This window comes from Chiloscyllium plagiosum, unplaced genomic scaffold, assembly GCF_037043375.1.
Source record: "Chiloscyllium plagiosum isolate Xiang-an unplaced genomic scaffold, Cpla_swu_hap1 HiC_scaffold_19, whole genome shotgun sequence".
NCBI classification, from domain to species: domain Eukaryota; kingdom Metazoa; phylum Chordata; class Chondrichthyes; order Orectolobiformes; family Hemiscylliidae; genus Chiloscyllium; species Chiloscyllium plagiosum.
In genome coordinates this window covers 3763905-3779604 of record NW_028270157.1, presented here as the reverse complement: position 1 = coordinate 3779604, position 15700 = coordinate 3763905, and the positions used below count along the sequence as shown (strand labels likewise).

The window sequence follows — 15700 nt, the reverse complement described above, 5'->3', positions numbered from 1 at the left end:
GTGCCGGGCTCCCTCTCTCTCTGTGCCGGGCTCCCTCTCTCTCTGTGCTGAGCTCCCTCTCTCTCTGTGCCGGGCTCCCTCTCTCTCTGTGCCGGGCTCCCTCTCTCTCTGTGCCGGGCTCACTCTCTCTCTGTGCCGGGCTCCCTCTCTCTCTGTGCCGGGCTCCCTCTCTCTCTGTGCCGGGCTCCCTCTCTCTCTGTGCCGGGCTCCCTCTCTCCCTGTGCCCGGCTCACTCTCTCTGTGCCGGGCTCCCTCTCTCTCTGTGCCGGGCTCCCTCTCTCTCTGTGCCGGGCTCCCTCTCTCTCTGTGCCGGGCTCCCTCTCTCCCTGTGCCCGGCTCACTCTCTCTGTGCCGGGCTCACTCTCTCTGTGCCGGGCTCCCTCTCTCTCTGTGCCGGGCTCCCTCTCTCTCTGTGCCGGGCTCACTCTCTCTCTGTGCCGGCCTCATTCTCCCTCTGTGCCGGGCTCCCTCTCTCTCTGGGCCGGGCTCACTCTCTCTCTGTGCCGAGCTCACTCTCTCTGTGCCGGGCTCCCTCTCTCTCTGTGCCGGGCTCCCTCTCTCTCTGTGCCGGGCTCCCTCTCTCTCTGTGCCGGGCTCCCTCTCTCTCTGTGCTGAGCTCACTCTCTCTGTGCCGGGCTCCCTCTCTCTCTGTGCCGGGCTCCCTCTCTCTCTGTGCCGGGCTCACTCTCTCTGTGCCGGGCTCCCTCTCTCTCTGTGCCGGGCTCCCTCTCTCTCTGTGCCGGGCTCCCTCTCTCTCTGTGCCGGGCTCCCTCTCTCCCTGTGCCCGGCTCACTCTCTCTGTGCCGGGCTCTCTCTCTCTCTGTGCCCGGATCACTCTCTCTGTGCCGGGCTCCCTCTCTCTCTGTGCCGGGCTCCCTCTCTCTCTGTGCCGGGCTCCCTCTCTCTCTGTGCCGGGCTCCCTCTCTCCCTGTGCCCGGCTCACTCTCTCTGTGCCGGGCTCCCTCTCTCTCTGTGCCGGGCTCCCTCTCTCTCTGGGCCGGGCTCACTCTCTCTCTGTGCCGAGCTCACTCTCTCTGTGCCGGGCTCCCTCTCTCTCTGTGCCGGGCTCCCTCTCTCTCTGTGCCGGGCTCCCTCTCTCTCTGTGCCGGGCTCCCTCTCTCTCTGTGCTGAGCTCTCTCTCTCTCTGTGCCGGGCTCCCTCTCTCTCTGTGCCGGGCTCCCTCTCTCTCTGTGCCGGGCTCACTCTCTCTGTGCCGGGCTCCCTCTCTCTCTGTGCCGGGCTCCCTCTCTCTCTGTGCCGGGCTCCCTCTCTCTCTGTGCCGGGCTCCCTCTCTCCCTGTGCCCGGCTCACTCTCTCTGTGCCGGGCTCCCTCTCTCTCTGTGCCGGGCTCCCTCTCTCTCTGTGCCGGGCTCCCTCTCTCTCTGTGCCGGGCTCCCTCTCTCCCTGTGCCCGGCTCACTCTCTCTGTGCCGGGCTCACTCTCTCTGTGCCGGGCTCCCTCTCTCTCTGTGCCGGGCTCCCTCTCTCTCTGTGCCGGGCTCACTCTCTCTCTGTGCCGGCCTCATTCTCCCTCTGTGCCGGGCTCCCTCTCTCTCTGGGCCGGGCTCACTCTCTCTCTGTGCCGAGCTCACTCTCTCTGTGCCGGGCTCCCTCTCTCTCTGTGCCGGGCTCCCTCTCTCTCTGTGCCGGGCTCCCTCTCTCTCTGTGCTGAGCTCACTCTCTCTGTGCCGGGCTCCCTCTCTCTCTGTGCCGGGCTCCCTCTCTCTCTGTGCCGGGCTCACTCTCTCTGTGCCGGGCTCCCTCTCTCTCTGTGCCGGGCTCCCTCTCTCTCTGTGCCGGGCTCCCTCTCTCTCTGTGCCGGGCTCCCTCTCTCCCTGTGCCCGGCTCACTCTCTCTGTGCCGGGCTCTCTCTCTCTCTGTGCCCGGCTCACTCTCTCTGTGCCGGGCTCCCTCTCTCTCTGTGCCGGGCTCCCTCTCTCTCTGTGCCGGGCTCCCTCTCTCTCTGTGCCGGGCTCCCTCTCTCCCTGTGCCCGGCTCACTCTCTCTGTGCCGGGCTCCCTCTCTCTCTGTGCCGGGCTCCCTCTCTCTCTGTGCCGGGCTCACTCTCTCTCTGTGCCGGGCTCACTCTCTCCCTGTGCCCGGCTCACTCTCTCTGTGCCGGGCTCTCTCTCTCTCTGTGCCCGGCTCACTCTCTCTGTGCCGGGCTCCCTCTCTCTCTGTGCCGGGCTCCCTCTCTCCCTGTGCCCGGCTCACTCTCTCTGTGCCGGGCTCCCTCTCTCTCTGTGCCGGGCTCCCTCTCTCTCTGTGCCGGGCTCACTCTCTCTCTGTGCCGGGCTCCCTCTCTCTGTGCCGGGCTCACTCTCTCTCTGTGCCGGGCTCTCTCTCTCTCTGTGCCCGGCTCACTCTCTCTGTGCCGGGCTCACTCTCTCCGTGCCCGGCTCCCTCTTTTTGTGCCGGACTCACTCTCTCTGTGCCGGGCTCACTCTCTCCGTGTCAGGCTCATTCCCTCTGTGCCAGGCTCACTCTCTCCATGCCGGACTCCCTCTCTCTTCATGCTGGGCTCACTCTCTCTGTGCCGGGCTCATTCCCTCTGTGCCGGGCTCACTCTCTCTGTGCCATCTCACTCCCTCTGTGCCGGGCTCCCTCTCGCTGTGCCGGGCTCATTCCCTCTGTGCCGGGCTCACTCTCTCTGTGCCGGGCTCACTCTCTCTGTGCCGGGCTCACACCCTCTGTGTCGGGCTCACTCTCTCTGTGCCGGGCTCACTCCCTCTGTGTCGGGCTCACTCTCTCTGTGCCGGGCTCACTCTCTCTGTGCCGGGCTCACTCTCTCTGTGCCGGGCTCCCTCTCTCTGTGCCAGGCTCAATCTCTCCGTGCCGGGTTCACTCTCTCTCTGTGCCGGCCTCATTCTCTCTCTGTGGCGGGCTCACTCTCTCCGTGCCCGGCTCCCTCTTTTTGTGCCGGGCTCACTCTCTCCGTGTCAGGCTCATTCCCTCTGTGCCGGGCTCACTCTCTCCATGCCGGACTCCCTCTCTCTTCATGCTGGGCTCACTCTCTGTGTGCCGGGCTCATTCCCTCTGTGCCGGGCTCACTCCCTCTGTGCCGGGCTCCCTCTCACTCTGTGTCGGGCTCACTCTCTCTGTGCCATCTCACTCCCTCTGTGCCGGGCTCCCTCTCGCTGTGCCGGGCTCATTCCCTCTGTGCCGTGCTCACTCTCTCTGTGCCAGGCTCACTCTCTCTGTGCCGGGCTCACTCCCTCTGTGTCGGGCTCACTCCCTCTGTGCCGGGCTCACTCTCTCTGTGCCGTCTCACTCCCTCTGTGTCGGGCTCACTCTCTCTGTGCCGGGCTCACTCTCTCTGTGCTGGGCTCCCTCCCTCTGTGTCGGGCTCACTCCCTCTGTGCCGGGCTCCCTCTCTCCGTACCGGGCTCCCTCTCTCCGTACCGGGCTCCCTCTCTCTGTGCCGGGCTCACTCTCTCTCTGCCGGGCTCACTCCCTCTGTGCCGGGCTCATTCCCTCTGTGCCGGGCTCACTCTCTCTGTGCCGGGCTCACTCTCTCTCTGCCGGGCTCACTCCCTCTGTGCCGGGCTCATTCCCTCTGTGTCGGGCTCACTCTCTCTGTGCCGGGCTCACTCTCTCTGTGCCGGGCTCACTCTCTCCGTGCCGGGCTCCCTCTCTCCGTGCCGGGCGTCCTCCCTCTGTGCCGGGCTCACTCCCTCTGTGTCGGGCTCCCTCCCTCTGTGCTGGGCTCATTCCCTCTGTGCCGGGCTCACTCTCTCTGTGCCGGACTCCCTCTCTCTCTGTGCCGGGCTCACTCTCTCTGTGCCGGGCTCCCTCTCTCTCTTTGCCGGGCTCCCTCTCTCTCTGTGCGGGGCTCACTCCCTCTGTGTCGGGCTCCCTCCCTCTGTGCCGTGCTCCCTCTCTCTCCATGCCGGGCTCCCTTTCTCCGTACCGGGCTCCCTCTCTCTGTGCCAGACTCCCTCTCTCTCTGTGCCGGGATCCCTCTCCCTCTGTGCCGGGATCCCTCTCCCTCTGTGCCATGCTCCCTCTCTCTGTGCCGGGATCCCTCTGCCTCTGTGCCGGGCTCACTTTCTCTGTGCCGGGCTCCCTCTCCCTCTGTGCCGGGCTAACTCTCTCTGTGCCGGGCTCCCTCTCCCTCTGTGCCGGGCTCACTCTCTCTCTGTGCCGGGCTCACTCTCTCCCTGTCGGGCTCAATCCCTCCGTGCCGGGCTCACTGTCTCCGTGCCAGGCTCCCTCTCTCTCTGTGCCGGGCTCCCTCTCTCTCTGTGCCGGGCTCAGTCTCTCTGTGCCGCGCTCCCTCTCTCTCTGTGCCGGTCTCACTCTCTCTGTACCGGGCTCACTCTCTCAATGCCGAGCTCTCTCTCTCTCTGTGCCAGGCTCAATCACTCCGTGCCGGGCTCACTCTCTCTGTGCCGGCCCCATTCTCTCTCTGTGCCGGGCTCACTCCCTCTGTGTCGGGCTCACTCTCTCTGTGTCGGGCTCCCTCCCTCTGTGTCGGGCTCACTCCCTCTGTGCCGGGCTCACTCCCTCTGTGTCGGGCTCACTCTCTCTGTGCCGGGCTCACTCTCTCTGTGCCGTCTCACTCCCTCTGTGTCGGGCTCACTCTCTCTGTGCCGGGCTCACTCTCTCTGTGTCGGGCTCACTCCCTCTGTGCCGGGCTCACTCCCTCTATGCCGGGCTCCCTCTCTCCGTACCGGGCTCCCTGTCTCCGTACCGGGCTCCCTCTCTCTGTGCCGGGCTCACTCTCTCTCTGCCGGGCTCACTCCCTCTGTGCCGGGCTCACTCTCTCCGTGCCGGGCTCCCTCTCTCCGTGCCGGGCGTCCTCCCTCTGTGCCGGGCTCACTCCCTCTGTGTCGGGCTCCCTCCCTCTGTGCTGGGCTCATTCCCTCTGTGCCGGGCTCACTCTCTCTGTGCCGGGCTCCCTCTCTCTGTGCCGGACTCCCTCTCTCTCTGTGCCGGGCTCACTCTCTCTGTGCCGGGCTCCCTCTCTCTCTTTGCCGGGCTCCCTCTCTCTCTGTGCCGGGCTCACTCCCTCTGTGTCGGGCTCCCTCCCTCTGTGCCGTGCTCCCTCTCTCTCCATGCCGGGCTCCCTCTCTCTGTGCCGGACTCCCTCTCTCTCTGTGCCGGGATCCCTCTCCCTCTGTGCCGGGCTCACTCTCTCTGTGCCGGGCTCCCTCTCCCTCTGTGCCGGGCTCACTCTCTCTGTGCCGGGCTCCCTCTCTCTCTGTGCCGGGCTCACTCTCTCCCTGTCGGGCTCAATCCCTCCGTGCCGGGCTCACTGTCTCCGTGCCAGGCTCCCTCTCTCTCTGTGCCGGTCTCCCTCTCTCTCTGTGCCGGGTTCCTCTCTCTGTGCCGGGCTCACTCTCTCTGTGCCGCGCTCCCTCTCTCTATGTGCCGGTCTCACTCTCTCTGTACCGGGCTCACTCTCTCAATGCCGAGCTCTCTCTCTCTCTGTGCCAGGCTCAATCACTCCGTGCCGGGCTCCCTCTCTCTGTGCCGGCCCCATTCTCTCTCTGTGCCGGGCTCACTCTCTCTCTGTGCCGGGCTCACTCTCTCTGTGCCCGGCTCCCTCTCTTTGTGCCGGGCTCCCTCTCTCTGTGCCGGGCTCACTCTCTCCGTGTCAGGCTCATTCCCACTGTGCCGGGCTCACTCTCTCCGTGCCGGGCTCACTCTCTCCGTGCCGGGCTCACTCCCTCCGTGCCGGGCTCACTCCCTCTCTGCCGGGCTCACTCTCTCTGTGCCGGGCTCACTCTCTCTCTGTGCCGGGCTCACTCTCTCTCTGTGCCTGGCTCACTCTCTCTGTGCTGGGCTCACTCTCTCTTTGTGCCGGGCTCACTCTCTCTCTGTGCTGGGCTCACTCTCTCTCTGTGCCGGGCTCACTCTCTCTGTGCCGGGCTCCCTCCCTCTGTGCCGGGCTCACTCCCTCTGTGCCGGGCTCACTCTCTCCGTGCCGGGCTCACTCTCTCCGTGCCGGGCTCACTCCCTCTGTGCCGGGCTCACTCTCTCCGTGCCGGGCTCACTCCCTCTGTGCCGGGCTCACTCTCTCTGTGCCGGGCTCAGTCCCTCTGTGCCGGGCTCACTCTCTCTGTGCCGGGCTCACTCTCTCCGTGCCGGGCTCACTCTCTCTGTGCCGGGCTCACTCTCTCTGTGCCGGGCTCACTCTCTCTGTGCCGGGCTCACTCCCTCTGTGCCGGGCTCACTCTCTCTCTGTGCCGGGCTCTCTCTCTCTGTGCCGGGCTCACTCTCTCTCTGTGCCGGGCTCACTCTCTCTGTGCCGGGCTCACTCTCTCTCTGTGCCGGGCTCTCTCTCTCTGTGCCGGGCTCACTCCCTCTGTGCCGGGCTCACTCTCTCTGTGCCGGGCTCACTCTCTCCGTGCCGGGCTCACTCCCTCTGTGCCGGGCTCACTCTCTCTGTGCCGGGCTGACTCAGTCTGTGCCGGGCTCACTCCCTCCGTGCCGGGCTCACTCCCTCTGTGCCGGGCTCACTCCCTCTGTGCCGGGCTCACTGTCTGCATTGTGCTCGCTCTCCCCAAGGAGCTGTCTTCTGCTGTCACTGCATCATGTCCTCAGGAGGCCAGGCTTGCTCCCGCTCTGCCGAGGATACCGAAAGGCGCCGCCGTCAGCTGCTGCCGAAGCAGCCAAAAGGTACAGCCAGATCCACGCCTCAGGTGTTGCAGTCTCCCGGAACCTCCATTCTTACCCGAGGCCTGAACCAGGGACTGAGCCGGCGGTGGGAACTCCTTCACTGAGGCTGGTGGGCACTCGAACCCATCTCCACTATCACTGCCTCCAGTCCACGCTGCTGCGTCTACCCATCACTGCCATGCCGTCACCGGCACCGAGCTCTTCACCAAGTGGTAAGTGAAATAAAATAAAAGATAAAAAAAGAGAGAACAGAAAGAGAAAATTAAAGGGGTGCAAAGAAAAGCAGACAGAGTGGCAGACTCCAGGCTCAGAAACCCGATTCCACCTTCATCTTCCCGGCAGCAGATTGGAGAGGTGAGGGAGAGGGAGCCCGTGGAGCACTCTGAGCAATCAGGTCCTTTCCTCAGAATGAGAACAATTTTGGAGAATTTTAAATTTGTGACATAACTTTCCCATCTCACTCACAGCTGAAACAAATGGCAGTTCAGCAAATCTAAGATGATGCTTATTCATTGTGAGAACCGTATTAAAAACAGAATATTAACCAAGACATAGAAGAGATACATTCCTAACATTGACAGTAGTTCCTGTCACTTTCTGTTAAAATAGGGATTAAAAGTTCCAAAATATGGACTTCAGTGTCTTTGTATATAAAATTACATATATATGTATCCTGTCTGTCTCCAAGTGTTGGTAATTATAATTCTTAAACTATTGATCACAAAATTTGAGTAGCCTCAAATTGACGTATTTATCCTAGTGTGTAATTATAGGACTAAATCCACATTCATATGGCTTATATTTTCATTACTTTCAGTGGAGTTTGGAGATTTGGACTGATCCAATAATACAGGGGCAACTTTATACATTTCTTCTGCCATTTCAGCTCTTTAACCTCAGTCACCACTGTGCCAAAATTAAATTGACCACCATAAATATACATTATGTACAGTTTGTGATTGACTGTAATGTAGCATTTTCTGCACCAGACTTGTAAGCCACTCTTAGACTTTTCAATTTTGTGCACTGTAAAGTCAGCTTGACAAAAGAAAACTTGTGTGGTAACCAAGACCTGGTGAGCCAAATACTCCACCTTCTTTATATGTTGAAGGAAAGACTGGAAATTGTCGAGCCCTTTCTCAAAACCTGGGCCAGCTCTCTCAGCACTGACAAGGAGGTCAAACACTGGACCAGCTGTGCTCGCTCAGTTTTCTCCAGACTCCAGCAGCAAGTGTTTGACAACAAAGATCTCCTTCCCAAGTCCTGCTTTCACAGCACTCAAAAAGAAAGTTCTTCAAAGACACTCTCATTCAAGTAAAGCATTCTACAACTCCCAGCTTCTTCTCACCTGAGTGGTACCTCAGGAGGTTCCGCAGGGTCGGAGTCAGAAAGGGGCAGCAGTTGGAGAGAAAATGACTGATAAATGAAGAAAGGCTTATATTTATATCATACTTTTCACATCCTCAAGATGGTCTCAATGCATTTTATACTCAATGGAGTAAAGTTTATATATTTTTAGAATTTGCTCAGCTTGTCCTTAGAATATTTTGCATTATTTTATACAATTTTCTTTTATGCAACTTCGGTCAGGACTAAAATATTTTTGACTGGAGGTTGGGGAGCGACCTTAAAGGGGATAGATAAGATGAATCGCTAAGGTCTTTTCCATAAGTCCATAAGATATCGGAGCATAAATTAGGCCATTCAGCCCATCAGGTCTGCTCCACCATGCAATCATAGCTGATACATTTCTCAACCCCATTCTCCTGCATTCTCCCTGTAACCCTTGATCTCGTTGATATTCAAGAACCTATCTATCTTCATCTTAAACATCTTCAATCCTGCTGTGGCAATGAATTCCATAGATTCCCCACTCTCTGGCTGTTCTAAAAGGTCTTCCCTTTATTCTAAGGCTGTGCCCTCGGGTTCTAGTCTGTCCTACCAATGGAAACATCTTCCCATCATCCTTTCTGTCCAGTCCATTCAGTATTCTGTATGTTTTAAATAGGTCTCACTCATCCTTCTAAACTCCATTGAATACAAACCCAGAGTCCTCAAATGTTCCTCATACGTTAAGCTTTTCATTCCTCAGACCATTCTCGTGAACTTCCTCTGAACACGCTCCAGAGTCAAAAGCTCTTTGCTTTTGCTCGAAACGTAGATTCTCCTGCTCCTCAGATGCTGCCTGACCGGCTGTGCTTTTCCAGTGCCACACTTTTTGACTCTGATATCCAGCATCTGCAGTCCTCACTTTCTCCTCCATGGCCAGTACATCCTTCCTGAAATATGGGGCCCAAAACTGGGCACAATATCCAAGTGTGGCCTGACCAGAGCGTTTTAGAACCTCAGAAGTACATCCCTGCTTTTACATTCAAGTCCTCTCAAAATAAATTCCATCATTGCACTTGCCTTCCTAAATACTGACTCAACCTGCAAGTTTACCTTGAGAGAATCCTGGACTAGAACTCTCAAGTCTCTTTGCATTTTTCCCCAGGTTGGGCAAGTTCAATAGTAGGGAGCATAATTTTAAGGTGAGAGGGAAAAGTTTTATAAAGGGCATGAAGGGCAATGTTTCTACACAGTGAGTGGTTTGTGTGTGGAATGAACTGCCAGAGGAAGAGGTGAATACAGGTACAGTTACAACGTTTAACAGACATTTGGATAAGTTCATGAATAGGAAAGGTTTGGAGGGATATTGGCCAAATGCATGCAAGTGGGACTAGTTTAGTCTGGGAACATGGTTGTCGTGGACGAGTTGGACCGAAGGGTCTGTTTCTATGATGCATGACTCTATGAGTACTCTTGAAACATCATCATTATTGTAATGTAGAAAACACAGCAGCCAATCTGCACACAGCAAGTTAACTCAAACAATGACAACATTTCTCCTTATCTCAGTTCTAATGAGTCATCCCTTCACGTTGAAGCTGTGCCCTCATGTCCTCGTCTGATCATCCAGCTCAGTACCCTTTTCTTGCTTTCACCCCACATCCCTCGATCCATTCATCCCTTAGATCCATTAAAATGACATCTGACTCCTTCTTGAAAACATTCAAGGTTTTGGTCTCAACCGAATTCCACAGGTTCAATACTCACCGAGTGAAGACAATCTTAAATGGCCCATCCCATATCCTTAGACAGTGATCCCAGCTCTCCCAACTCCATCATTGGGAACATCCTTTATGTATTTACACCATTACCCACGTATCTGTTAGAATATTATATATCTCTAAGAGATCCCCCTCACTCTTCTAAGGTCTCGTATCTCGATAGACATCAGTCTTGCCTTCCCAGGAATCAGACTGGTCATTCTTTATTGCACTCTCTGTGATCAAAGGCATATGTTTTATTCATCAACATTCCAAAATGTGTTGAGAAATACACACATTCATGCTCAGCTTTGGAGAAAGTTTCCCACCCAACAGGAGTATCCAGCACAGAAATCTGCCCAGCAACAGGGTAATGAGATCAATGGGCGGGCCTGAAGTGGAGTGGGCGGAGATTGAAGCGGAGCGGGCGGGGTCAGGACTGGGAGGGGGTGGAGCTATGATGCGAGCGGGCGGGGTCGGAAGTGGAAGGGGTGGCTCAGGAGCGTAGTGGGCGGGACAGAACGTGGAGAGAGCGGGATCGTGGTGGGATGGCTTCATGCAGAGTGGGCGGGGTCTGATGTGGAGGGGGCGGGGTCCGATGTGGAGGGGGCGGGGTCCGGATCAAACTGCGTTCAAGAAACAAAAGGAGCGGGAGCTGCAGTGGAGTGGGCGTGGCCATGCGTACGATGGGCGGGATCTGAATGGGGTGGGGCGGGTCTGGACACGAGTAGGCGGTGCCCTGTGTAATGGGCGGAGCCAGGAGTGGAGTGGGCGGATGGGTGCGACGGTGGCCTGAGTGGGCGTGGTTTATCATTCTCGCGGGATTATGCAGATGAGCAGCGCCATGGCTCCCAGGGCGATGGGATAGCGAGCGGGAGGAGGAGAAGGCCAAGGCCCTCAGACAGGCAGAAGATGGCGGATGCCAAGCAGAAGCGGAACGAGCAGCTGAAGCGCTGGCTTGGCTCAGAGACCGAGCTCGAGCCGCCCGTCCTCAAGAAGAAGAAAACTAAGGTCAAGTTCGACGATGGCGCCGTGTTCCTGGCCGCCTGCTCGAGCGGCGACACAGACGAAGTGAAGAAGCTTTTGGACCGCGGCTCGGACATTAACTACGCCAATGTGGATGGACTGACCGCCCTGCACCAGGTGAGAGCACGGGCCCGGCGGCAGCTGGCTCAACCAGCACTGAGAGCAGGCCCGGTGAACCAGGCCGCGGGCTTTCACCACCGCCCCATCACCTGGAGATGCCATCCCGGGACCCGAGAGTGGCCGCATCCCCCGCCCCCACCGCCTTGGACGGCTCCTCTTCCCGCCCCCCACCCCCCACCCCCCACCCCCAGCACGTTACACAACTCCCACCACCCCCACGATGATATACAGCTCACCCTACCCTGTTACACCCACCGCCCCCTTCACCCTGTTACACCCCCCGCCCCCTTCACCCTGTTACACCCCCCACCCCCTTCACCCTGTTACACCACCCCCCCACACCCCTTCACCCTGTTACACCCACCCCCCTTCACCCTGTTACACCCACCCCCCCACCCCCCCACCCCCCTTCACCCTGTTACACCCACCCCCCCTTCACCCTGTTACACCCACCCCCCCTTCACCCTGTTACACCCACCCCCCCTTCACCCTGTTACACCCACCCCCCCTTCACCCTGTTACACCCACCCCCCCTTCACCCTGTTACACCCACCCCCCCTTCACCCTGTTACACCCACCCCCCCTTCACCCTGTTACACCCACCCCCCCTTCACCCTGTTACACCCACCCCCCCTTCACCCTGTTACACCCACCCCCCCTTCACCCTGTTACACCCACCCCCCCTTCACCCTGTTACACCCACCCCCCCTTCACCCTGTTACACCCACCCCCCCTTCACCCTGTTACACCCACCCCCCCTTCACCCTGTTACACCCACCCCCCCTTCACCCTGTTACACCCACCCCCCCTTCACCCTGTTACACCCCCGCCCCCTTCACCCTGTTACACCCCCGCCCCCTTCACCCTGTTACACCCCCGCCCCCTTCACCCTGTTACACCCCCCGCCCCCTTCACCCTGTTACACCCCCCGCCCCCTTCACCCTGTTACACCCCCCGCCCCCTTCACCCTGTTACACCCCCCGCCCCCTTCACCCTGTTACACCCACCCCCCCCACCCTCTTCACCCTGTTACACCCCCCACCCCCTTCACCCTGTTACACCCGCCCCCCCACCCTCTTCACCCTGTTACACCCGCCCCCCTTCACCCTGTTACACCCACCCCCCCGCCCCCCTTCACCCTGTTACACCCACCCCCCCGCCCCCCTTCACCCTGTTACACCCACCCCCCCGCCCCCCTTCACCCTGTTACACCCACCCCCCCGCCCCCCTTCACCCTGTTACACCCACCCCCCCGCCCCCCTTCACCCTGTTACACCCACCCCCCCGCCCCCCTTCACCCTGTTACACCCACCCCCCCGCCCCCCTTCACCCTGTTACACCCACCCCCCCGCCCCCCTTCACCCTGTTACACCCCCCCCCCGCCCCCCTTCACCCTGTTACACCCCCCCCACGATGATATACAGCTCACCCTACCCTGTTACACCTCCCACCCCCTTCACCCTGTTACACCCCCCACCCCCCTTCACCCTGTTACACCCCCCACCCCCCTTCACCCTGTTACACCCCCCACCCCCCTTCACCCTGTTACACCCCCCACCCCCCTTCACCCTGTTACACCCCCCACCCCCCTTCACCCTGTTACACCCCCCACCCCCCTTCACCCTGTTACACCCCCCACCCCCCTTCACCCTGTTACACCCCCCACCCCCCTTCACCCTGTTACACCCCCCACCCCCCTTCACCCTGTTACACCCCCCACCCCCCTTCACCCTGTTACACCCCCCACCCCCCTTCACCCTGTTACACCCCCCACCCCCCTTCACCCTGTTACACCCCCCACCCCCCTTCACCCTGTTACACCCCCCACCCCCCTTCACCCTGTTACACCCCCCACCCCCCTTCACCCTGTTACACCCCCCACCCCCCTTCACCCTGTTACACCCACCCCCCACACCCCTCTTCACCCTGTTACACCCACCCCCCCACCCCTCTTCACCCTGTTACACCCACCCCCCCACCCCTCTTCACCCTGTTACACCCACCCCCCCACCCCTCTTCACCCTGTTACACCCACCCCCCCACCCCTCTTCACCCTGTTACACCCACCCCCCCACCCCCCTTCACCCTGTTACACCCACCCCCCCACCCCTCTTCACCCTGTTACACCCACCCCCCCACCCCTCTTCACCCTGTTACACCCACCCCACCACCCCTCTTCACCCTGTTACACCCACCCCACCACCCCTCTTCACCCTGTTACACCCACCCCACCACCCCTCTTCACCCTGTTACACCCACCCCACCACCCCCTCTTCACCCTGTTACACCCACCCCACCACCCCTCTTCACCCTGTTACACCCACCCCACCCCCCCTCTTCACCCTGTTACACCCACCCCCCCCCCCCTCTTCACCCTGTTACACCCACCCCCCCACCCCCCGTTACACCCACCCCCCCACCCCCCGTTACACCCACCCCCCTACCCCCCGTTACACCCACCCCCCTTCACCCTGTTACCCCACCCCCCTTCACCCTGTCCATTCTGCTGCTCCCAAAAATCTCCCCCACTCAAACACATTCAGTGGCCCTTGCCTCCCACCCCCTCTCCCCATCACACTTTGTCCCCACCACACTGTCCCCACACAAGTTGCCATCCTGCTTACCCTCCCATACTCCCCCTGCCCAATATCACCCATCACACCTCCCTCACTTGTATATGCTATCTGCCGATGTTATGCTTCTCTACTCTACTTTCACACGACCTGATATCCCCACCCTGTCCCCTTCTGGCCTCCCTTGTGTCATCCTCTTCCACCCCCTACACTCAGCACCCTCAATACCCCTTCCTCAAGCCCTACTGCACCTCAGCTCACCACTTCCATCACCTCACTACCACTTGTCTGATTCCTAATTTTCTCTTCCCTATCACCCAACTTACTTTGACCTTCTCACCATTACCTTTCTAACTGCCTCATCTCTTTACCCTCATCCATTCTTTAACTTTTCCACACAATTCCCAGACTGACTGACCCCTCCCAAAATTCCTGCTTCATGCTCACGCTGTTTCTTTTGTTCTCACCACTTGACAACTCTTTGCTTATTTTCATTCCATCTCTTCTCAGGTGGAGATTTACTGTTGTTTAGTCACTAATGGTGTGAAGTGTGGAGATGTTTAATTTGCTTTGATTGAATGATAGGATTTGGGGTGACAGTTCAGCTATGCCAGAAACAAAGCTAAATTCTTGCTGGTCACTTGACCAATGACTGGGCAGGAATGCTGTCTCTGATGACAAGATGCTATTGTTTGCCTGAGGCTGAGACTGAGGAATATGTATTGCCACTCTACACTGAGGGTGAGGGAGTTTGCAGCATTGCTGTAGACTGCCATTATGGGGATTTGGGCTTGGGTTGAGTCTCCTAAAGTACCCCTTTCTACTTTCCTGAGCTTCACAGCTGCTGTGGAAATAGGTTTTCAAAGCTGTTGCACTGAATTTGGGGTGTAAACAGAGTCTGAAAGCTGAGTTCCCAAGCTGAGTGAGAGCTCTGTTGACCACAACTCAAACCGCTTTGTTGCACCACAAGTGTAGGTTTATGAACTTTTGCACCCTTTGGTAGTTTGAATTGCTTAAGAAGTTCAGTGGTTTTCTTCCTGTATTGTGAAGGCTGTTGGAGCCCATCGATGAAGGATATTGCGTTCAGTTGTTTCACAAGTAGATTTCCACAGTTATGTTACTGTTTCTTCCATTGACAAAAGTGCAATGATTGAGTATCTTCCATCTTCTCCACATGAAATTGCACTTTCTTCATTTGCAGTGAGATTGTGTAAGGGACGTTGAGCAGTCTTCTGTGTTTCTAATGCATGCTGTCATTTCAATTTTAGATTTGTGATAAAGGCTGTCTAAGATGTTAGGTTTGCTCTTGAACAGAATTTTAATGTTACATTTCTCAGTGATACTAAAACAAGCTGAACAAATGCGAAATCCTTTACCTTGGCAGGAATTGATTGCTTAACAGCTTTCACTGAAGTATTGCAACTATGCAAAATGCAGCAATAAAGTTTTTAGCTTGTCATAACCCTGAGATCAACCCACACGTTGGAATCTTTAAATGTCTGACTGTTTTCAGATTTGTGCATATTTACCATTTGATGGCAGTTGTCATTGTGATCCCTGTGCTCAGAATTGCAGCAAGTATTGATTTTTGTGATTACACTTCAGGTATTCAGGACTTGTGTAAAGATTTGTAGCTTGGGTGCTGGTTGTCGTGGTTGTGCATATGTTCGTTGAGCTGCGAAATTGATTTGCAGACACTTTGTCCCCTGTCTGAGTGACATCTTCAGTGCTGTGAAGCTTCACAGGAGGCTCCAAAGCACTGAAAATGTCACCGAGACGGGGGACAAAATGTCTGAAAATCAACTTCCCAGCTCAGCAAATATACCCACAACCATGACACTTCAGGTAAATTGACATTGGTCATCTTACTGTTTATTGAGCAAGCATTGCCATGGCTAACCATTGTTAAAATTAATAATTTAATACAATGTTAAGGTTTGCTTCATTGATATTGACATGTTTATGCAACATAGGGTATATATACTCTTGGACTATAACCTGGTTCACTTTCTAAGTTTGCTCGCTGAGCTGGAAGGTTTATTTTCAGATGTTTCATCACCATAGTAGGCAACATCAATGAGGAGAAAGAACTGCAGATGCTGGAGATTAGAGTCGAGGGTGTGGTGCTGGAAAAGCACAGTAGGTTAAGTAACATCAAGGAGAATTGACGTTTTGGGCAAAAGCCCTTCATCATTGAGCCTCTGGTGAAGCACTGGTGTTATGTCCTTCATTCTGTTTGTCTCTTTTCTTATTTCTTAAGGTGGGTGAT

The 15700-nt window shown here is 57.3% G+C and overlaps 1 protein-coding gene across 13 annotated transcripts in view; it reads left to right on the top strand.

Annotated features, from left to right (window-relative positions):
• The first annotated feature begins 10570 nt into the window (after nt 1-10570).
• The window catches only part of ppp1r12a (protein phosphatase 1, regulatory subunit 12A), a 191594-nt gene continuing 186464 nt past the window's right edge, over nt 10571-15700 (top strand). For 5 of the 13 annotated variants that reach the window (XM_087996986.1, XM_087996983.1, XM_087996982.1 and 2 more), the window contains exon 1: nt 10572-10855. In XM_087996986.1, the coding sequence (XP_087853112.1) occupies nt 10625-10855 (231 nt within the window). In that variant the 5' untranslated portion in view covers nt 10572-10624. Of the gene's footprint in view, nt 10856-15700 lie in introns of all 13 variants that reach the window. The other 8 variants (XM_087996980.1, XM_087996981.1, XM_087996977.1 and 5 more) reach the window with 4 other exon arrangements.